Source organism: Macadamia integrifolia, unplaced genomic scaffold (genome assembly GCF_013358625.1).
Source record: "Macadamia integrifolia cultivar HAES 741 unplaced genomic scaffold, SCU_Mint_v3 scaffold1178, whole genome shotgun sequence".
Lineage (NCBI taxonomy): Eukaryota > Viridiplantae > Streptophyta > Magnoliopsida > Proteales > Proteaceae > Macadamia > Macadamia integrifolia.
This window is the reverse complement of record NW_024868110.1, coordinates 169,502-193,157: the sequence shown is the minus strand read 5'-3', so window position 1 is coordinate 193,157 and position 23,656 is coordinate 169,502. Positions and strand designations below refer to the sequence as shown.

Genomic DNA, 23,656 nt, shown 5'->3' with positions numbered 1-23,656 from the left:
AGTTTTAACTAAAGTTGTAATCCATTGGTTTTTGCCTTTTTGGTGGGGTGGGGGCTTTGTCTCATTCATTTCTTGTTGGACCCCACTATTGTGTTTCCGTGTTGAAAGAGTGGCTGGTGATTCTGTTATATTAGTCATGTAGTCGTGTACTCCAAAAATCATATTTAAAGATGTTGGGAGAAAATGATGGATATGAGGATCATAATGTACAATTAAGGCTCTCTACTGTAACATTCTAAAAAATGGGTTCTGATGTTTTTTTATTTTTTTGAAACAGAAATGAGGTAAAACCTGTATGGAAAGCCCGGTTCAATTTCTTGTTTTTTTGAAATGAACCGGGCACTTATGAGACTTTTGAATCCATTTTTTGGAGCAAAAAATACTTGTTTTTCACTTTTAGAATTCATTCTGAGCAAAAGGCGCCGAAATAGGTATCACTTTAATAGTTATGAGGGTAAAAGGGGAAATTACCCTCAAAACATAACATTGCTATGTTTCACGAACCCTAACTCCATTTTCAGTTGCAGGGGGCGAGAGGCGAGAAGGAGGCGACCCTAACCCCATCCAACAGTTGTAGGAGAAGGAGGCGAGAGCTAGAAGGAGGCGAGAAGGAGGCGAGAGGCGAGAGGCGAGAAGCTCTGCTCGGTACAAATTTTCTTGTCTACCACTCGATCTACCATCTTCAAGGTAAACGAAGATCTCTCTCTCTCTTTCTCTTTCTCGTTCTCTTTCTCTTTCTCTTTCTCTCACTCTCGTTCCCTTTCTTTCTTGATCTCTTCTCCCTCCTCCTCTCATATCACCTTGATGAACACGTCCTCTGGCCCTGTGTTCCTGTTTGTTTTGATAATGAAATCAGTTTCGGATATGAGTCAGATGATGATGCATTATCTGGTTTGAGGCTGAAACCCTAGCATAAAAGAGTAGCTTCATTCTTTTCTTCACTTTAGTTTTACTTAGGTACACCATCCTTCTTGATTCTCGATTTGGAGATTTGATGTGATCATGCCCATGTCAGAATTTTGTTAGCTTTAGGTGTCTCTAATAACAAAACAGAGTTTTTCACACTTCTAATCATCAAACCACACTATCTCCCCATAAATGGCAGGGGATTCTTGTTAAACTGTTTTGGTTGTGATTGCAAGTAATTTAACCTTTCTCTTTCAAGTTTGATATAGAAGTGCGAAGGGTATTTTGCAGGAACTGGGAAGTTTTGCATCAAAACTCTAAAGTCAGCTAGACTGGATTAAAAGTTGTATTTGATGCAGGTGACAGGAATACAGTTTTCTAATCAATCATATGATTAACGATTAAGAATCTGTTGGAGTAACAGAAAGAGGGATCGTCTTAAGAATGTTCCACTGTTATAAAGGGTGTCTTTGAACTGTAGTTTAGCTTTCAAATTTCACTTTCTTTTAGCCAAATAAAAAGCTCTTGCACTGATATGAAATGCCTTAGAACCTTTCAGTTTCTGTCTGGCCATTAAATTCAGAACATTCAAAGGAGAGTTCCCAAACTGTTGTTCACCATGTACCTGGAAGCACGCATCAGGATGCAAATATTATGGGTCAACCCATTGATTGTGGATGAAACCTTGGTTTTCACTTCCCTATGTATAGCTGTTTATATTTTCTCATTTTGCATCTATATAAGTGCTTATTTACTTTAAATGATTGTACAACAATGGAACAAGTGATGCTCATTGAAACTATGCTGCTCATCCAGGCAGTGAACAATCCTTGCAGACTTCTCAATGGCCTTTTTTTTTTTCTGAGAGTATAATATTGTCCAAGAAGAAGAGTATGTTAGAATAGTACACTATTAAGAACACAAACTTATTCTCAAAAGCACTCTGTTAAGCAGCCTCCAAAAGGAATTATAAGGATACATTTTTTTCAATGGGGAGGGGAGATTTGGTAGGTTTTTAGTGGTTTCTGTGTAGAAGACACTTGCAGTAAAATAAATATTCAACATTTCATGAAATAAAATTTAATTTGATTATGAATTGCAGTATTGAATCTTAAGTTCCAAGAGATATTTAGACTTCTGAGGTTTCTTAACACTTCAATTATCAACAAATGACTGGTATCCTAAAAATGATCAATAATCTGTCAAAGTGAGCAAAGTTTCATAATCACCTTTGGTTAGATTGTTATGCTATATTATTATTTGGGGAAAAGGATGGATAATCTAGTGGGTTACTATAACTACTAATTTCAGCTCTTTTTATTTCTCAGTTTTCCTACGGATTTTAGGAAACCTAATTCAAGTATACTTCTTTAAATTATGACTATTCTGATATTTTTTTCTATTGCTAATTATTGGACAGGTCGAGGGTCTGGAGGCTCTGGCAGTACTGCAAAGATTCAAGCGTCATCGTTGGGAGAGACAGGATCAGGCGATTCTCCCCTTCTCCTTTTCTTCACTCATCTTTGTCTCCTTGATTCTTTGTTGCTCGGTACAAATTGGTGGAATGAGGAGCCTGAAGAAATTCAAGATTATGTACCACCGGCTCACATTAGTATAAGCTTAGCAGAAAGAAGAAGACAGATGGATGATCTCAGGAAAAAGATTGCAAATGAGTTAACTGTTAAAGCCGGAATGGCTCAAATTACATGATTACATTTTGATGATTGGATTTAAACTTTGAAGTAGTGGGACATGTTTTGCAGTTAAGAATTAAGTTGGAAGACCTAATTTATGCCCTTAAGTTCATAATTAAATACTTTAAGAATTATGTCTTCCCTTGAATTTATTCTTGTTCATACTTTTATGTTATTATGATAGATCATATTTTTGTTGAAACATTTCATATTTCATATGGCAAGGAAACACGGCCAAATATTTCATATTTGAAGTGAACACCATGTTGTTGATATGGAGATATTCTTATTTGTCTCATTCAACTTAAGTTATTTGGGTAATAATGATTTTCATAACTTAGAATTTATTAAAAAACCATTGACTATCCTTAGATTTTATTTAAAAATCACAACTTTGACACCCATGGTGAATATGACACTTTATGTAAATATTGGTTTCTAACAGAAACGATTCTGTTAAGTACGAACCATACATGTTTCTGTTTCTTTAAGGTTACAAAATCAATTTTTTTTTGCGATTACCATACAACATTTAAGATGCAGAATCACTCCAAAAAAATAGAAATGCAAAAAAGTGTGCTAGCCCCAAAATCTGTTAAAAAAACAGAATCGTTACAGTACAGAGCCTAACTAACCCCAAGGGTAGCTCGATTGGCAAAGACTAAGGGCCCATTTGGTATCGTTTCTGTTCCAGAAACGCCATTTCGTGTAAAAAATGAAAATTTCAGTTTCTGTGTCAAAACACAGTTTTTAAACGAAAAAATGGTGTTTTAAAATTTCAGATTTTTATCGAGATTTTTTTTTTGTAAAATGTAATGAAACTGGGAAGACGGAACTCCATTTTGGAGTTCCGTCCAATTTCGTTTTTTCAGTTTTTTTTTTCACTTTTTGTTCCAAAAAAACAGAAACGGACCATAAGGTGCCGTTTGATAACACTCTGGGAGAATGTTTCTGGTGTTCTTCTATTCTGCGGGAATGCAAATAGAACAGAAATATGTTTGGCACGTCCGGTTCATTTTTGTATTCCCCCGGAATGAACCAATGAAAAAGAATGAGAAAAGAATACATTGCAAGAGTACCAAAAAGTTGCTTTTCTATTCTTCTATAAACTTAAAAGAACAATTCCCTATTCAAAACCCCCAAACCCTTTTCTCCATCTCACGATCAAAAAACCCCAAGTCCTGTATTGCAGGTTTTCACTCTCAGGTTTCGCCGCTGCCCTCTCTCTCCTTCGCCGATTCCCTCTCTCTCTCTCTCGGTCGCAGGTTGTGTATCCAGGTGCGTCGCCGCTGCCCTGTCTCTCCTTCGCCGATTCCCCCTCTCTCTCTCTCGGTCGCAGGTTGTGTATCCAGGTGCGTCGCCGCTGCCATCTCTCTCCTTCGCCGCTTCACTGTCTCTCTCTCTCTCGGTCGCAGGTTGGGCGCAGTGTCGTCGCCGCTGCCCTCTCTCTCCTTCGCTTCACTGTCTCTCTCTCGCTCGGTCGCAGGTTGGGCGCAGTGTCGTCGCCGCTGCCCTCTCTCTCCTTCGCCGCTTCCCTGTATCTCTCTCTCGGTTGCAGGTCGGTTGCAGGTCGATCGCCGGTGCCCTCTCTCTCCTTCGCCGCTTCCCTGCCTTGACTTAGTTAAATGTGGATTTAATGATTAAAAATGTTAGTTTAGTGGTGTTAGTGAGTAAAAAATGTAGTTTGTTTTGGCATTATCAACGAAGCAAAAGTGTTGACTATGATGGCTTTGCAAATTAGATGTGGTTAGCCAACTAATAATGTTCTAAAGTACAGATTTACCTTTTCAGTGTTAATTTTATTTCTCATTACAAAAGAAATGATAATGAAAATAAATGGAGCTACAGGCTGTACAAGAAATGAATCAGAAACACTGAAACATGGAACATCTGGTCACAAATTCAGCTGCAATGAGAGGTGAAAGCTCATTCTGCACACTCCTTCGCTGAGAAATTGAAATTTCATGCTACTAGAAATAGAAGTAATTGGATGCATCAGTTGTATTTTGTGTGTCTCTGCAAAGAACAGAACGAGCTTCAATTACTGAACGAGGGGGCTCAAGATCTTTCAGTTGCAGGGCGTTTCCTTGCAATCTCTGCATCTGGGAAGCAAAAGTGTCATCCAAAATCTGCGACCAAAGGTAAGAAAGAAGTCCACTTGTTATTGCCTAGCTTATAGTTCTGTTCATTGTATCATGAAGGTCTCAACATAAACAGTATGAACAGCCTCCTAACTGTGGACAAGAATCTATATGACAAACACTATGAACAGCCTCCTAACTTGTAAGCCAATTGCAAGTCTCAACATAAACAGTATGAACAGCCTCCTAACTGTGGACAAGAATCTATAAGCCAAACAGTATGAACAGCCTCCTAACTTGTAAACAATTCAGATATCAGATTCCCCAAAATACTTTGATGACGTTTGGGAGATGGCTTAAAACTGCCCTGCAATATGTGGGCTTTATAGATGACTTACCCCAAGAGCATAATAAGATCCATTATACCAGATTCTGTTCTCTTTCCTGCTCTCCAGAAACTTCAAAACAGTCTAGCATACCACAAGAAAAAACACTAAAACTTCAACTTTCATTTTCTGAAATGTAATGCATAAAACTAGAAAGGATATTGCATGTCCCTGTTACCTGACCCATCTTGTCCCAGAACCCACGACATATTGCAACAAAAATCCTGCTTGAGAAGACCTCATGCAAGTTTGTAATGGAATCTATGAGTTGTGAACTTAGCATTTGCATCCTTTCACGAACCTCAGCTTCCCCATCTGCTTCCTTGGTTTCCTCGAGTATTCTTTTAAGCCGTGTACTTTGTTCTTAGCATAACTGTAATTCCATTCATTTGTTCCCCAAAAATTAACTTTTTCTCTCCAATGATCGGTAGACATGAGGCCCAAGCCTTCAATATATCCTCGACTCTGCAGTGCAGAATATCGAGAATTCTTTTGATGGTATTCAGGAATGTTCCCAACTGCCATATGCATGAAATTCTATTAAGTGACGTTCTACAAAACATGTAAATCTGAAGTTTCTGTCTTCCCAAATAGACTGGAACTAAGAAGCAAGTTTTCTATTCTTACTTGAATAGGAACAGAATAAAGTGTTGTGGATTGTCTTCTTGCAAGTTTCTGCACATGCATTCCAAGTTTTTTGGGGATGCTATCTTTCAGAGGCATTAGAATTTCACTGTACTGCTTTTCCAATGCTTTCATGACTGCTCGTTCTATGTTGGCAACAGCCTTCCAAAACCAATAATGCCAAGAAATATGAGAATATTAATAAATGCAATGTATTTTACAAATCATTATCTGTCACCAATTTGACCCCTTCAAGTTAGTATTTTACAAATCATTATCATTGTTCAAAAGTGAATTTTCATTATTGTACTCTCCAGGAATAGAAGTGTTTGTCAAACGCTGTTTCTGTTCTTTTCCTGTTCTAAAGCCATTTCTGAAATAGTTTTACCAAACGCTGTTTCTATTCCCCCAGAGTGTCTTCACAGCATGGAATCGAAAAAGAACACTTCTGTAAAAGAACACTCTCCCGGAATAGGAAGTGTTATCAAACGGCACCTTAAGTGTACCAAACAGAAGATTCCGTTTTTTCGTTCCAATAGAACGAAAAAACTCCAGAAACATTTTTTCGGAACGATACCAAACGGAGCCTAATACCCCCATATTAAGATGCAATGAGTTAAACCCTCTTTGGAGCCTACTAATAATAATAATAATAATAATGTATAATCTCAAGGGGTTAGCGTAGTTGGCTTGAAAGACGTTTAACACTCAATATTTTATGTCCAAAAAAAGACAACATTGATCATAAATACACTATCTTGACATCAATGAAGGAAATTTTGGAAATAAGCGTAGTGGCAAGCAAAATAAAATCACACACAATAAGTCCTCACCATCCCCCAAAGACAATAGAGCATAGTGAGCATTCCTTACATTGAACACTGTTTGGATAGTTCTCATTGTATAATATAAGTCTTACTGTACTCTTTCCTATAAGCAATGTGGGGCTAAATACTTTTCAGGCAATGGAATGCTATATTTTCGTTTGCGCAACTACTGTCAATGTGCATACCAATGGAATGACATTTGGAGGCATCTTTAACACATGAGGTAGAGGGTAGTGCAGTATTTTCGCTCCCTAGGCATAGATGCATGTCATGATCTTTAAGCATAATGAAAGTAAATGTAAATTATAGCATTATTTCTTGGATCAAATCTCCTAGCCATGGAGATATGAACTTTTATGATTAACATGGAAAAAAGATATTTCCACATATGCAATTAAGAGCAAAGTCCACATCCTAAGCAGAGAGTGGTGAGCTACGGTGAGCATATGTCTGAGAGCATCTGGGCACGTGCCCCAATGGGCTTCTAGCCACCCGATGCTCACTACATCGGTGTAACAACTATAGACGATTTGCACACTTAAAAGTAGGAGTTAATAAATACAAGATTCTAACAAAAAAACTCATCACAAGTAAAGAGGAGAGATAGGATAAATCACCATCGTTATGTTTATCTCTTTTCTTCTCCGAGAAAATGACTTAGATGTCCTCTAATGTACGATATCAGTATATGGCACCTTATATCACTCAGGATTCTAAGTATTGGTATTGGATCAGTCAGATTGGCTGGATCGTATCAGTATTGGTTGATGCCAAACCAATCTTAGACCGACTGTTCATATGGTAATAGAGGTAAAATCGTAATAAAAACTATTTTCATGAAAAATAGAGGTAAAACTGACCGATCCCAGCTGATTCAGACTGATCCAGATCGCTATCATCGGTACCGATCCAACACCCAAGAAGTAAATCCCTGATACTACTGCTAGGAGAATCCTTTCCAATCAAATACTAGAGACTTCAAACCTGCAATTTTTGTCATTGTATTACGCAGTGTGGTTCCATTTGGACGGTCTGGATCTGTGGCGCTTCCCGGCAAAAGATGCCCGAGTAACCGTCAAAGACTACAGAACGCCGGAAGGCGGAGGGGCATCTTATTTCAAGTCATTCAGAAAAGAAGCGCTAAAATTTGACTTATTTAGAATCAAATTGCGTCTTCGGTGGTTACGTCTTCCGTGGCTAATACAAACTTCCAAAGAAGTTGCCGAACAAAATATTCTATTCGATTCGTTTCGATTGTGAAACTTCAATCAACCATTTCCTTTTCTTTCCTTTGCGTAATTGGAAGTATCAGAAGACGAAGAACACATGAGTTCCCAGCTTTCGAGACCTCTACAAAATATTCTATTCGATTCGTTTCGATTGTGAAACTCCAATCAACCATTTCCTTTTCTTTCCTTTGTGTAATTGGAAGTATCAGAAGGCGAAGAACACATGAGTTCCCAGCTTTCGAGACCTCCGATCTTCTTCAATATCTCTTCTTCGAACAAGCTTCCATCTCTTCCTTCGCGTTCCCCTGCATCGTTCTTGCCTTTCCGGTGCTTTTCCCGTTTGATTTCGTGCAGAAATATGTCTTCCTCTTCTGAGGACGTTCCTCCAGTACTACAAACAGTCAAAATCTCATATTCAGAGCTCAAAGTGCGTTTGGTTTTCGTCTTTCTCCCTCTATCAATTTCTATTGTCTCTTTTAAATATATTTTTTTATTCTCCTGAACTTCGGATTCCGTGGAAATAGGATAAGAATGCAGATTTGTCAACGAAGATTGAAGATGGCTTTGGTCCCAATGGGTTGGGGATTCTATCTGTTTCACAAGTATGAACTGAATTCTTCTTGAACACCATGTGCTTTTCGTTGAATATAGAAACCTGTATATTAGTAATTATGACTCCTGCAATTATAATTATCACATTTCGGATGTTTACCGACTAAATTTTCATTATTTTAATCTACAATTTAGTCTCTTTGTTTGAATTTGAATTGAATAAGTATTATCCAATGCAAGCCACCAGCCCTATAATTTCGAGTTGAATTCGTCATTGATGATCCAGATGTTTCTTTCTTCTTTTTCACGAAAGCTGGCACCATTGGAAGCTTTGGGTGATTTTTTTATTTGTATATTTGGAAGTGATTGGATCAAAATCTTAATTAGTCTTATGGAGGTGACACACAATTTTGTGGTGGCTGTACACTGATCAATCCGTTTTTCCTTCCATTGTAGCTCTCAAGCATACTGACAGAATAGCATTTGTATAAAGGGTGTACCCAGTGCACGAGGCTCCCACATGTGCGAGGTTCGGAAAATATGGGGGAAAACAATTTGGAAGATGTGAAACAGTTTACTGCATTGCATAACAGGAGAGAATACTAAATATGAATTGGTCTTGGATTTAAAAAGAATTTGTGTGCTTCTTATGCCATTCCCTCTCCCCCTTCCGTTGTACAGTTATTCTCCACTGCCTATAAAAGACAGTTGTCAATGTTTCAATGAGTAGCCTGACAAACGTCTACAGCAATTGTTTCCTCTAGGATTTTGCTGATATTATCAGATATTGTTGGAACCACACTACATAAAGAATTAATTGGGGTGGCTAGGATGTTTTTCTCTTCCAGCTGGAATTCTGTGCTTTATGATTGATGTATGATGTATCCAGTTTTATTTGGTTGTTTTTTGATGCACAGTTTTGTACATATTCTATGGGTCATGGGGGTTATGATCTTATTTCAGTTGCCTTCAGTACTCTGATTCATATTGATTTAATGAAATCACAATCTTTGTCGTTGCTGACTTAAAAAAGAAAAAGTCCTTGCGTTAAGCTTTAGAATTTTGGAAATTGTTTTGATGGTATACAATGGTCCATGGTTCAGTTATTCGCAATTCCTGGATATACCTGTTTACCATATCTTCATTTATTTCATGGTGCTACTTTTCTTATTTAGGTTCCTGGCTTTACTTCATTGCGTCAAAATCTCCTGCATCTTTCACCAAGGTATCATTCTCTTCAAATAGAATGCTAGATTTTCCTCGCGTTTCTGAGAGTATTGTTGATATGGAAGCACTAGCAAAGAGGCTAATATGGTGGTCCTTCTCATTGACCAGGTTAGCAAGCCTTCCTGAAGAGGTGAAGAAGGAACTTGAAGATCCTGATAGCAGGTAAGTCAAATTGCTCTTAATTTGTTTTATACTTAAAACCAGGATTATTTCAGCCTTGCTGTCTTCTTGATTTATCTTTTCGATAGAAATAGAAACTGACTTACTAAAACAACAGATCAGAAAATCCCAAAAAGAATGACCTTACAATAATGCAAAAGGCCCGTTGCTGTACAAATACGAGCCACCATTATTTAGAAAAAATATTTCCATTCCAATCATGTAAATGTAAAACTCATACCTAACTCTTTCCATTTATTGGCCGAAATCCCAAAAAAAATATATATATATATATATATATTTTTAGATTTCAAGGCAACTTTGTATGCAGGTTTGAGGTGGTTTTCAAAATATCTACTGGTTCATTCTTTCTTGTGAGAATACCAGAAACAAAGAAACAGTATCTGTGCAGATATGGGGAAGAAGAAGAAGAAAGAACAAACAAAGTAGCCGACGACTGGAGGGATTGTGAGCAGTAACCTAAACTGCAAACTGCATCTATTATATATATTGAGATAAGATAAGAACAGGCCATGTTTTTGTGTAATTACACATAAAACCCTCTAATAGAAAGCAATAGCATAAAAATGTCCCTGTACCCTGCGGTATAATTTCTTAAGACTCTCCCTCAAGTTGGAGCATAGATATCACCCATGCCCAGCTTGACACATCCTTGAGGAAAGACATTCCGGAGCAAGGCTTTGGTAAACAAATCACTAAGCTGATCTGTAGACCTAACGAAAGGAGTAGTGATCAACTTCCACATCACGACATTCCAACACAAAATGGCAGTCAACCTCAATATGTTTGGTTCATTAATAAAAGACTAGATTAGTATCAATGTAAATAGTGGCTTGATTATCACAAGACATATTGTTAAGTTTGTCTCGAATTCTTGACCCATTTTGAAGAATGACCCGTCCGACATATTTTGGTATGATTTGACCTGATTGACCGCGACCCGATGGATCGACCCGCGACTTGGAGGAGTGTATAATATACTATCGTCTTGTTGATCAAGTCATTATAATTTGGGGGGTTTCAGCTTTGAGTTTGATCAGATTTGTGTGCATGTCCTCAACCGAGAACCTTTCCCATCTCTGGAGCAAGCTTACAGGGATGTTGCAGCCTTCCTAGGATCGGTTAGTTTTTACTGGCATAGGCACAAGCACAGACTTTGGCTCTGGTCCCTCCCGTGGAGGTCTCACATGTACGAGTGATCGTTCTTCTGACAAGGAAGTTGTCAAGTGTGAATATTGTGGGAAGGAGTGTCATACCAAGGAATTCTAACTGAAACTGTATGGTTGCCCTGTCAATTTTGATTGTGGTCGTGGCAACCAAAGTCAGGAAAATAACACTAAGGTTTTTGATAGTGCACCAACTGGTACCGGTTCTGCCTTGTCCCATGATGAAATTTCTCTCCTGCGGCGACTCATGACCAAATTGGAACCTTCTCAGCCTTTTTCCAATTCTGCCTCTTCCGCTTCTTTCATGGTTGTCTCTGACTCCCACCTTGCCAGCTTAGGTATTCCATTTGTTGGCAAGTGTGCTTTAGTGGTATCTCCTCCTTGGATTATAGATTCGCATGCCACCGATCACATGATCGGTTCCTCCATTTTACCTTTTGAGTATTCTCCTTGCTCTGGTAAAGGCAAAGTAAGGGCTGCTGGTGGAAATCTTTACCGCATTTATGGGAAGGGTTCTAATCAGTGTTCACGCACTTTGTATTTATCCTCGATCTTACATGTTCCTAATTTTTCATCCAATCTCTTGTCTATTAGTAGTTTAACAGCCAACCTTAACTGTAAAGTCACTTTTTATCCTTCCTACTGTGTGTTTCAGTATTGGTGACAGGAAAAACGATTGGTTGTGGTAGATGCAAGGGGAGTTGTATTTGTTTGAGACTGGTCTCTCTTTGGTTTCGAGCTCTTCATCAGCACTTCAGGCAGACTCTACATCAGCTCCTTTATTTAAGTAACTTTCTTGGCATCGTTGTTCGGGTCACCCTCCATTAGGGACCTTAGCTAGGTTTTGTCCATCTTTATCTGAAAAATGTAATGCGAGTGAATTTTTTTGTGAAGCCAGTGTTTTGGCTAAATAGACTCGTACTACTTATCCTAGTTTTAATAATAAAAGAGTTGTTCCCTTTGCTTTAATCCACTCTGATATTTGAGGTCCATCCTATTGTGTATCCGTTATCGGGTATCGATGGTTGATTAGGTTCATTGATTATCACTCTCGAAGCACTTGGATATATTTGATGCATTATAAAAGTGAGGCCTTTCAGTGCTTAAAAGTAATAATGATAGGGAATATATTGATGGTGCCTTTCAAGAGTATCTTGGTGCTAAGGGAATTCTACAGCAAAGTAGTTGTGTTGACACATCTACTCAGAATGGTGTGATTGAACAAAAGAATCACCATATCTTGCAAGTCACCCGCTCCTTTATGTTTGAGGTGGAAAGTTCTTGCTCAATATTGGAGTCAGGCGGTCCTCACTACTGCCTACTTGATTAATCGGATGTTGTAGTTTGTTCTCCTCTTACTATTTTTCAGGGCAACTCTGACTTTGTTGTGTCCCCCAAAGTGTTTGGTTGTGTCCCCCAAAGTGTTTGGTTGTATATGTTATGTGCCATCACTTGCATGGGAAAATTGATCCTTGGAGTCTAAAGTGCATCTTCCTTGGATACTCTTGCCACTTAGAATGGGTATATGTGCTATTACCACCGATCCATCGCTGGTTTGTGTCCATGGATGTAATTTTTCATAAGTTTGCTGCTTATTATGGTGCACCACCACTTTAGGGGAGCATTCGAATCTTTGGGAAGATGTGATGCCTGCTGTTCTTCCCCCCATTACCATGGATGCCACTCAGGAGACTATTGTTCAGGGGGATGAAACTATATCTACTCAGAAGAAGTCTAGTGATGGTGATATGTTGTTGCCTTTGAAACTTTATCCTCGCCGTAAGCAATGCAAGCGACAACAACCCACCACATCACCAACTCTATCGAGCCAACCGTTGCATGCCTTTGATCTGGTCCTCTGTCAGTTCCTTCTGGTAATGATCCATCCCTTGATTTACTCATAGCTGTTCTTAAAGAACCTAGAACTTGTACCCAACATCTCATTTCTAAGTTTATTTCTTATTCTTCTTTGTCTCCTTCCTATCGTACCTTTGTGTCTACTTGTCTTTTATGTCTCTTCCTCATAATTGGGAAGAAGCTCTGGCTGATCCAAGATGGAAAGCTGCTACTGTTGAAAAAATGCAAACACTTAAGAAGAAGGGTACATGGGATCTTGTTACTTTTCCTCCTCATAAGAAAACTGTTGGTTGCAAATGGGTCTTTGTTGTGAAGCAGAAGACAGATGGTACAATGGATCGCTATGAAGCCAGACTTGTTGCTAGGGGCTTTACTTAAACATATGTGATAGATTACCATGAGACCTTTGATCCCGTGGCGAAGATGAATGCCATTTAGGTTATCCTCTCTTATGCTGCAAATGTTGGATGGGAATTACCACAACTCAATGTGAAGAACGCCGCTCTTCATGACAAAATAGAAGAAGAGGTGTACAAGTACATCCTCCTGAATTTGTAGTAGTCAAATAAAGGGTAAGGTCTGTAAACTCAAGAGAGCTCTGTATGGTCTTAAACAGTCTCCCCATGCCTGGTTTGGTCGCTTCCAAAAATCCATGATATCTGTGGGGTATACTCAAAGCAATGCTGATCACACCCTTTCTATCAAGAAATCTGGTGATAAGATTGCAATTCTTATTGTGTACATGGATGACATAGTTGTCATAGGGGATAAAACTAATGAATTCTCCCATCTCAAGAAGATTCTGGGTACCAAATTTGAGATTAAAAACTTGGGATAATTTCGTTATTTTCTCGGTATAGAAGTGGCTCAGTCTACCAAGGGTATTTTTCTCTGTCAAAGGAAGTACACTCTGGATTTATTATCTGAAGTTGAAATGTTGGGTTGTAAACCTTTTGACAAACTTGTGGAGGCTAATGCTCACCTTTCCAGTAAAGTGGGTGAACTGATTGATAAGGGTAGTTATCAGTGGCTGGTTGGGCGTCTTATTTATCTCTCCCGCACTCGACCAGAGATTTCCTTTGCTGTTAGTCTGGTGAGCCAGTTTATTTATGATCCCTATTCTTCCCATATGGATGCAGTCCACTGCTTTCTCCGTTACTTGAAGTCCTCTCCACAAAAAGGGTTCTTATTTTTCCCTCATGGTCATCTTCTAATTGAGGCCTTTACAGATGCTGAGGGGGCAAGCTCTCTTAATGATCGTAGGTCTACCATGGTTACAATACTTTTGTTGTCACGTGGTATAGAAAGAAGCAGTCTGTGTTGTCTAGGTCAAGTGCTGAAGCTAAGTTTCGAGCAATGGCCCTAGGAATTTGTGAACTACTGTGGCTCAAGAGTCTTCTTGGGGATCTTGGTGTGCCAGTCACTCTTCTAATGAAGCTCTATTCGATAGAAAATCTGCTATTAGCATTGGTCACATCCTTGTTCAACATGATCGTACTAAACATGTTGAGATTGATCGACACTTAATTAAGGAGAAACTTGAGTCAGGTCTTATTTGCGTCTCGTTTGTGAAATCTGCAAACCAACTTGAGGGGGAGTGTCTAAGTTGGGCATGTGTGATATCATAACACCAACTTGAGGGGTAGTGTTATAATATGGTGTCATATGGGTATAAGGGTAATCTTCTCTTTGTACTCATATATTTTTTCTCTTATAAGTAAAGCTGGGCCTGTGTCTAAGTGACACAAATCTCATTCCCCCAATTCCATCAGCTTAGTATCTTGTTCTCTTATGTTGTAATTTTACATTTTTACCTTTTACCTCCCTAGGGAGGTGTATGTAATTCTTACTTGATGTTAGTAAATCAAATAGGGGAAAGGAATATTTTCTCTCCCACTTTCATTTGCACACTTCTCCTCTCTTCTCTTGAATCGGCCCTTTTACTATTTCCAACTGATTCCTCTACTCGATAGATTTTATTAATAAGGAGTGACTACATAAATAACCCAGTAAAAGGATAGACATATTCTGAGGATAAGTCAACATAGTTAAACCTTATCTAATCAATCTAACACCAACAGAACATCCCCATCATTATTCACTTTTACCCCTTTTCCTTATCGATTTTCCCAACACTCCCCCTCAAGCTGGAGCATTTATTTCATGCATACCCAGCTTGTTAAGTTATCATGAAATTTTAAGGAGAAAAGGTGTGGCATATATATCAGTCTCACACTCTCTCCTCCCTGACTATGTGGGCTCCCATTATACAAATTGTGAGGCACCCCCTCCCGTGTGACCATTGGCTTGGCATGGGAGATGCCATTACATGCAAGCGGAGTGTACATCCCCTGCCCAAGTTTAATTTACTGAGGGGTTTAGTGAACATGTCTGCTAGCTGATCTTCAACTTGCCATATGGAATCACCACCTTTTTATTCATAACCAAGTATTTGATAAAATGACAGTTCATTCTTTCATGGAATACTGGGTTACTTGCAATGTTGATTGCTGGTTGATTCACAAAACATAGTCATGCACTCTTTGATCTTCATTTTCATTTCTTGAAGAGATTTGACCGCAACATTTGTGCAACCTGCATGAGCCATAGCCTTACTACCTCTGCACTTGACCTGGCTACAACACCTTGTTTCTTACTTTCCCAAGGGACGAGATGTACACTGGTAAAGGAACAATATTCTGAAGTGGTACATGTATTTTCTTGGTTTCCTGCCTAATCTGCATTTGAGTATCTTGTAATTTCAGTAGATTCAGTAGAATTGTTTTTGGAATAAGTTATTCCTTTGCCTGGTACCCCCTTCAAGTAGCTGAGAGTAATTTAGTTGTTACTGGTGTTTGTTTATCTTTTAGTTTATAACTTTTAATTTCAGTAGATTCAGTAGAATTGTTTTTAGAATAAGTTATTCCTTTTCCTGTTGCCCCCTTCAAGTAGCTGATAGTATTTTAGTTGTTATTGGTGTTTGTTTATCTTTAAGTTTATAACTTGTACAGCAAGGTAACTACTATTAGACTTTTAAATTGTCATCTTTCTTCCGTTTCATAGGTACAACTTTGGATGGAGTCATGGGAATGAAAAACTAGAATCTGGTAAACCTGGTAATATTTTTTGCATAATCCAAGTATTAAGAACTGCATCAACAAATGCACATGTCCTATGATAAAGTTGCAAGCTTTTGAACTCTAAAAACATGGTAGTAGCTGGAAATCCCTACAATATATGGGGAGTAGTGAATAATGATAAAACAAAATTAAAGGAAAATTTTCATTAATTTAAAAATTAAAAAAAGCATAATATTGATACTAGGGTTAATAAACAAATGCGAAGTAAAAAAGAAGAGGGAATTTTTTTTGGGGGAAGTTCTTGTACGCCATTTAATTTGGTGCCATGTTGCAATTTGTTTAGGCCCAAAATTTCTGGATAAATTGTCCAGGTCTTCATCTATATATGGTTAAAATTTCAGCAAGGTGGCATCCGTAAGCCACTACATAGGGATGCATGGACATACATGGGTATGCTGTAACATGGGAAGGTATATGATTATATTTGAGGTTGAAAACCAAGCGGAAAAACTGATAGATGGTGGGCCATATGGTTGGATAGGCCACCAAATTTGACAAGTGGCGTATTATGTAGGTCCTAATGCTATCAAATTGTTAGCCCATCAAGTTGTTGGTCCATGTAACCAAAAAATTGGCTTGTGTGCACGAAAACATTCCAAGTCCAAGTGAGCAGGAATATTTTGCTTCCTCTCCCCCTCGGGGAGTGGGGGTGGGGACAGTGTGAGGAAGGGAAGTGGAGGGAGGAGAGATGGAAAGAGTATGTTGATCAGATGACAAGATGCTGTGCTTTTTCTACTGGAATGTAGACAAAAAATTTAAAGTTGTGATTCAAAACTGTTGGAGTATAAGTCAACAATTTTGGAGCGATTCAACAGCATATATATCCCAAAACCATGGTGATGCAGTTGCACGATGGACTTAGAAAAGAAATATCTTTTGATTTGATTTTCTATTGTTTTAGAATTAATTTCTTTTTAAATTAGCTAGCTTCTAATTTTAGAATAGTTTCCATTTTCAAGTAGTTTCCATTAATTGTTTGATTTTTTCCTTTATATTAGTCATATAATAGAGAAGAACTCAGTTTTGAGATTTGAAGTGATGAATAGAGATTTGATATGAAAACCATGGCTGCCGTGGGCTGTTTTCCCCCTCCCTGACTCTCTGAAATCTTCTCGCCACTCTTGTTTCTTCTTCTTTCTTTTCTTCATCATCTTTTCTCTATTCTTCTTCTTCTTCTTCTTCTTTTTTTTTTTTCCTCCTGCTCTCTTTCTCTGTTTCTGGGCGATGGTTATAACCCCAAATAAGTGGGTCGACCTCCTTCATTCTTGAACTACTTGGACCAAGACCTTGATCGAAGGTTTCCTACCTACAGGCGATCAAAAACCTGGAGTATTACATCCAAGACTTTGTTCTGTTCTAAGAAATCAAACTCAGATTAAGATCTGGTTCTGAAACCCTCCGTCAGCCCTGATATCAGAGAGGAAACTCCATCTTTTCACTTCCTGTTTTGGCTGAACCTCGGCTGGAATCACAAGACCTGTGAGCTGCGATTCTTCCTTCCAAGCCCAAGGTCTATCCATGCTGGTGTGAGAGAGCTCCATCAAAAGTATCGAAGCTGCCCTCTTTTCTGGTTCTGACGCAGGATTGAAGAAAGAGTCATGAGTTTGTTTTATTTCTTTTGCATTCTGATTTCCAGTTATGCCCTTCTCCTTGTCTCTAATTCTCTCATGTCCTAAACTCATATTGTGTTTCCTAATTTATCCCCATCCAATAATCGCCAATTCCCTTTAGGTCCCATCTCCCAAATAGCTCATTAACTAATCTGGTTATTTACAATTTTGCCACCCCCTTTATAACTTCAGCTTAATTACAATTCTGCCATTTAGTTGAAGCTTTATTTCAATACAATTGTTATTGGGTGTTGCCTTTGTTTTATTGAGTGTTTAAGTGGACCCTAAGCGATCCGATTCCGACTTTTGGAACCTGGATCCGCATCAAGTGGTATCAGAGGAAATTTTCCTGCAATTTTCTAATCATGGCAAGTCACATCACCAATACTGAGTTGCACAAATTGTATCGTGAGTTAGCCATGAACCAACAGAATACTGATGCTAGGCTTGAGAGGACTGAAGCCAAGTTTGACAAATTTATGGAAGAGATGATTGCCTTTATGAAGAGGTCCGACAAGCGAGCTGAAGAAGGATCCTCTACATTACCTCCTCAGCTCAACACTTTACGGATCGAAGATACACCTCAGAGGCAACAACTTGATCCAATTGTTCCCCAGGATGTTACCCGGCAATTTTTTGACAAAGATTATGGCATCAAAGTTGAGGTTCCCGAGTTTAGTGGTGAAAAGGGACCTGAGGAATTTATTGATTGGCTTACCAAAGTGAAGAGAATTTTTTCGTATAAATCTCTTCCAGACGTGAAGAAGTGTGAACTCATCATCACCAAGTTTATTGGGTATGCATGTTCATGGTGGGATGATGTACTATATGCAAGGTTTGTCAGAAGACTTGGACCCCTTACCAATTGGGAGGTCATAAAGCAAATCCTGACTGAAAAATTTGTTCCTCTTAATTATGAAAAGGTAATGTTCCATATATTACTTAACTTGCAACAAGGGAACAAAGATGTGGATTCCTACACCCTTCAATTCCACAAACTGTCTTCAAGGTGTCAACTTCAGGAAACAGACCATCAACGGGTGATGCGATATATCAGTGGGTTAAGTACTGAGATTCGACTTGAGTTGGCTAACACTGATTTCTGGTCTGTTGATGTGGCAGCAACTCATGCCAAGACAGCTGAAGAGAAGTCCATTTATTGGAAGGGTATGCTCAAGACTTCTTCAATTTATAGACCTCCACCACGTATGGAGGAAAAGAAGCCTAAAACTCGCAGAGTTGAAGAAAAAAGGTCAGAGTTCAACAAGGATAGTGTTGGAGTGAAGAATATCATATGCCATAGTTGTGGCGAGAAGGGTCACTATTCCAACAAGTGTCTCAACAGGACTCGTTCTGTGAACGTAGCAGAGAAGCAGCGAACAGAGAAGAGTGAAGATGAATCTCATTTATATCCTTATCCCCTCGAGGACAATGATATTATCGATAATGAAGATGAGGATGTAGAAGCTCATTCAGCTAGCCTTTCATCTTTTTCGAATAGACTAGTTGATAAGGCTCCTCTCTTCAGACAGAAGGGTACTCTCCTGCACGGCTCTGACCCTATTGATGTTCATGCAATTGTTGATACTGGTGTAGAAGCAAATTTTATATCTGCTGAATTTGTTCGAGCACACAACCTTCCACAGAAGCAACTTTTCAAGAAGATTCACGTGCGAGGTTTTGGACCCACAGCTCGAGAAGAGGCCACTGCAGTTGTTCGAGTACATCTACAGTTTGGGCTACTACAGTACCATGTTACCTGTTTGGTCACCCCATTGGCACACTGCGACATTCTTCTAGGGCGACCTTGGCAGCGACATGTAGGCATTCTCTATGATGGTGCACGGAACACCATCAAGGTAAAGCAAAGAGGTCGTATGTACTTAATGAGGTCACACACATTATCAGACATGCCACGTCATTGACTGACTCTTGCTCTAGTGACACGTCAGCCTACCCTCCCTCCTCTTGGTGTTATGTTCCCATTTTCTGCTTCAAGATACATGCCACCTCATCAACGAGCAACGAGCAACTTACAAGGGTATCTTGCGAGCACAACCTAACTCGACGGAGTTGAGTTCTTTCAAGACCGGGTGAGCTGATGCAGCTGCACGATGGACTTAGAAAAGAAATATCTTTTAATTTGATTTTCTATTGTTTTAGAATTAATTTCTTTTTAAGTTAGCTAGCTTCTAACTTTAGAATAGTTTCCATTTTCAAGTAGTTTCCATTAACTGTTTGATTTTTCTTTTATATTAGTCATGTAATAGAGAAGAACTCAGTTTTGAGATTTGAAGTGATGAATAGAGATTTGATATGAAAACCATGGCTGCCGTGGGCTGTTTTCCCCCTCCCTAACTCTCTGAAATCTTCTCTCCACTCTTGTTTCTTCTTCTTTCTTTTCTTCATCATCTTTTCTCTATTCTTCTTCTTCTTCTTCTTCTTCTTCTTCTTCTTGTTCTTTTTTTTTTTTTTTTCCTCCTGCTCTCTTTCTCTGTTTCGGGGCGATGGTTACAGCCCCAAATAAGTGGGTTGACCTCCTTCATTCTTGAACTACTTGGACCAAGACCTTGATCGAAGGTTTCCTACCTACAGGCGATCAAGACTTTGTTCTGTTCTGAGAAATCAAACTCAGATTAAGATCTGGTTCTGAAACCCTCCGTCAGCCCTGATATCAGAGAGGAAACTCCATCTTTTCACTTCCTGTTTTGGCTGAACCTCGGCTGGAATCACAATACCTGTGAGCTGCGATTCTTCCTTCCAAGCCCAAGGTCTATCCATGCTGGTGTGAGAGAGCTCCATCAAAAGTATCGAAGCTGCCCTCTTTTCTGGTTCTGACACAGGATTGAAGAAAGAGTCATGAGTTTGCTTTATTTCTTTTGCATTCTGATTTCCAGTTATGCCCTTCTCCTTGTCTCTAATTCTCTCATGTACTAAACTCATATTGTGTTTCCTAATTTATCCCCATCCAATAATCGTCAATTCCCTTTAGGTCCCATCTCCCAAATAGGTCATTAACTAATCTGGTTATTTACAATTCTGCCACCCCCTTTATAACTTCAGCTTAATTACAATTCTGCCATTTAGTTGAAGCTTTATTTCAATACAATTGTTATTGGGTGTTGCCTTTGTTTTATTGAGTGTTTAAGTGGACCCTAAGCGATCCGATTCCGACTTTTGGAACCTGGATCCGCATCACATGGGATTGCAGTTTGCAGTGCCTGTTATGTTTGGATGGTTTTGGCCAAAAGCATAGGCATCCCCAACAAACACTGAATCTTGGATCTTCCCCATCACATTGTCCTTAGACCAATATTTTACTGAAAGATTTTGTGGTTGCTCTTCTCAGTAAATTAAGGGACATCATTTAAGCATGAAGCAAAATTTTGTGGTTGGTCTTCTCAGTAAATCAAGGGACATCATTTAAGCATGGAACAATGATTTATCATCTTGATAGAGTTGTTTAATAAGACCCACTTTCAGATGAATCAAGTCAAATGAAAGAGAGGTAAGTCATTTTTGTTCGAAGAAAGGAGGTGGCCTTTGCTAACTTGCAGGGCTCCTTTAGATATCACCAATCTGAAACCTTCAGTCGTAACATATAGTCTAAATCAGAATAAACAACATGGGCCTTTGAATTAGAAGAATGTGGATAAACTGGTACAAAGACTTAAATGTGTTCAGACTTGCGATCAAGGGTGATGCAGGTGATGAAGAGGAGCCATCCAGTGGTTGCTTTTATCTTATACTGGACATTTGGTAGGTGGTAGGTCATATCCTTTCTGGTTGCATTCTTACCCAAGATTTATCTGTATTAAAACATAAATTTGGTTATATATATATTATTTGATCATGAGTTTAGTCCTGGACAAAAGTGAAATATTGTGGTTGCTCTTCTCAGTAAATTAAGGGACATCATTTAAGCATGAAGCAAAATTTTGTGGTTGGTCTTCTCAGTAAATCAAGGGACATCATTTAAGCATGAAACAATGATTTATCATCTTGATAGAGTTGTTTAATAAGACCCACTTTCAGATGAATCAAGTCAAATGAAAGAGAGGTAAGTCGTTTTTGTTCGAAGAAAGGAGGTGGCCTTTGCTAACTTGCAGGGCTCCTTTAGATATCACCAATCTGAAACCTTCAGTCGTAACATATAGTCTAAATCAGAATAAACAACATGGGCCTTTGAATTAGAAGAATGTGGATAAACTGGTACAAAGACTTAAATGTGTTCAGACTTGCGATCAAGGGTGATGCAGGTGATGAAGAGGAGCCATCCAGTGGTTGCTTTTATCTTATACTGGACATTTGGTAGGTGGTAGGTCATATCCTTTCTGGTTGCATTCTTACCCAAGATTTATCTGTATAAAAACATAAATTTGGTTATATATATATTATTTGATCATGAGTTTAGTCCTGGACAAAAGTGAAATATTGTGGTGATTTCATACTACAACCACTGCAATGGTTGCTACAGATTGCCACATAGGGGCTTTGGTAGTTCGTGGACCTGTTGAAAGTGGTGGCCTGTAATGAATTTGTGGGAAGAGAATTATATTCCTGTATAAGAAGATGTTTCAAAATGTTGAATTTAAGTATTGAATGAAGTCCGAAATTAGTTTGAATTTAAATATTTTCCAAAGGGGGTTGCTCAGTTGGCAAAGATCAACATCTCAAAATGAAGAGGTCATGAGTTCAACTCTCCTTGAAGCCTAAAAAAAAGAGTCCGAAAATGGTGATAAAAAAGAGATGAAATGGCAAAAACTTGTACTCCATTTCTGTAAAGTAACAAATAAGGAAGATGGCTGCTAATTGTTTATTTTAAGTTTTATGGAGGGATCTTATGATGAGATTTTATCGACGAATCTTTCTATCAGTCATGTTTGGATCTAATGAAGTTCTTCTTTTGCTTCTGGGGGCAGATATGTTAAAAGGCTCTTTTTATGCAAATCCAGTGTTAGATGCACCTACATCTGAGGCTTCCCTTATCCAACGGTAAAGTGAATGTTTTCCTTTGTGCATTATGATTTGTCCTGCAAGTGCTGCTGGGTTATAAATGGTCTCCTGTACCAACTTCTTATAAACGGTTCCCATCTGTTGGATTCTCGACACATCCAAGATATATTACTCTGGATGTTTTATGAACTAGAAAATTGGTGTTTTATATAGAAATACGATTCCCCACTTTTAAGCTAAAAAGTGCCTGTTTTTAGTACTGCAAGTTTCATGAACTGAAGCTACACAATCAGATTCCCCCTCATCCCTTCTAATTGACTGTAAATGACTGTGCCTTAAAGTTAGTTGACAGAAACATCACTTGCTCTTGATCATATGAATGTAATCAGAGTCAAGGTTCTTTACAACCAGTAAGATATAATTGTAAAATGAAATCTTGAAAAGGTAATGTCTTTGTGGTTGATAAGAATACTGTTCTGGCGGATCATCTAAAAGATAGATACAAAAATCTGAATTTTCATCCTGATTCTTAAAATAATTCTTCATGGTTTACATCCTAGGTATGAGAAAAAGGTCAAAGGCAATTGAGAACAAAATCCGAATGTTGGCTGGATCAGCCCTGTTGTAGTTCTGCATTGCTAAAGAGGATGTAGTGTCCAGAATACCTACCTTTATTTATCTGCTAGGAAACTCCAGACTCTGTAACGTAATCATGCAAAAGATTAATGTTCATTGGCAAGGTCAATTTCAACCAAATGTAGCCTAATGTTCTATATACATAAATGCACAAAGTTGTGGTGTCGCTTCTAGCGACAATTCTAAATCAATAACTCCTTTGAATTTCTCTAAATTAAATCAAGAAAGAAGACCACAATTTGGCTTCAAAGAGAACACTCTAGAGAGATGGGAAATAATAAAGCATGGTAAAATTGAAAGTGAAATACAGAGAAACAGTAAATTTTTTTCTTGTCTTTAGACCAATCTATTTAAACAAGAAAGCAGGGAAATGAAAACATGTGTCCATAGAGAAAACACAAAGATGAGAGAGGACAAAAATGGAGATTCCAAAATAGGCTGATCTTCCATAAACATAATCGTGGAGGAGTTAGCGTATGATATGCCTTATGAAGCTAAGGTTAACCCCCTCCCCCCCCCCCCCCCTCCAAAAACCCAAAAAAAAAAAAAATGCATGACTACATTTTGAAATTCTTGCATTCAACT

The 23,656-nt window shown here is 38.5% G+C and overlaps 2 protein-coding genes across 2 annotated transcripts in view; one reads left to right on the top strand and one right to left on the bottom strand.

Moving 5' to 3' along the window:
• Positions 1-4,444: 4,444 nt before the first annotated feature.
• LOC122063016 lies at positions 4,445-5,846 on the bottom strand. Its single transcript, XM_042626670.1, has 4 exons — positions 5,695-5,846; positions 5,246-5,585; positions 5,080-5,151; positions 4,445-4,729 (listed from the first exon to the last, which is right to left on the bottom strand). The coding sequence occupies exons 2-4, from the start codon at positions 5,354-5,356 to the stop codon at positions 4,571-4,573; spliced, it is 342 nt and encodes a 113-aa protein (XP_042482604.1). The 5' UTR covers positions 5,357-5,585; positions 5,695-5,846; the 3' UTR covers positions 4,445-4,570.
• A 1,607-nt stretch (positions 5,847-7,453) lies between these two features.
• Positions 7,454-23,656, top strand: part of LOC122063010 — a 46,749-nt gene continuing 30,546 nt past the window's right edge. Inside the window, 6 exon segments of the mRNA XM_042626661.1 lie at positions 7,454-8,174; positions 8,272-8,349; positions 9,475-9,524; positions 9,635-9,688; positions 15,793-15,845; positions 22,402-22,485. Of these exon segments, the coding sequence (XP_042482595.1) occupies positions 7,971-8,174; positions 8,272-8,349; positions 9,475-9,524; positions 9,635-9,688; positions 15,793-15,845; positions 22,402-22,485 (523 nt within the window). The 5' untranslated portion in view covers positions 7,454-7,970.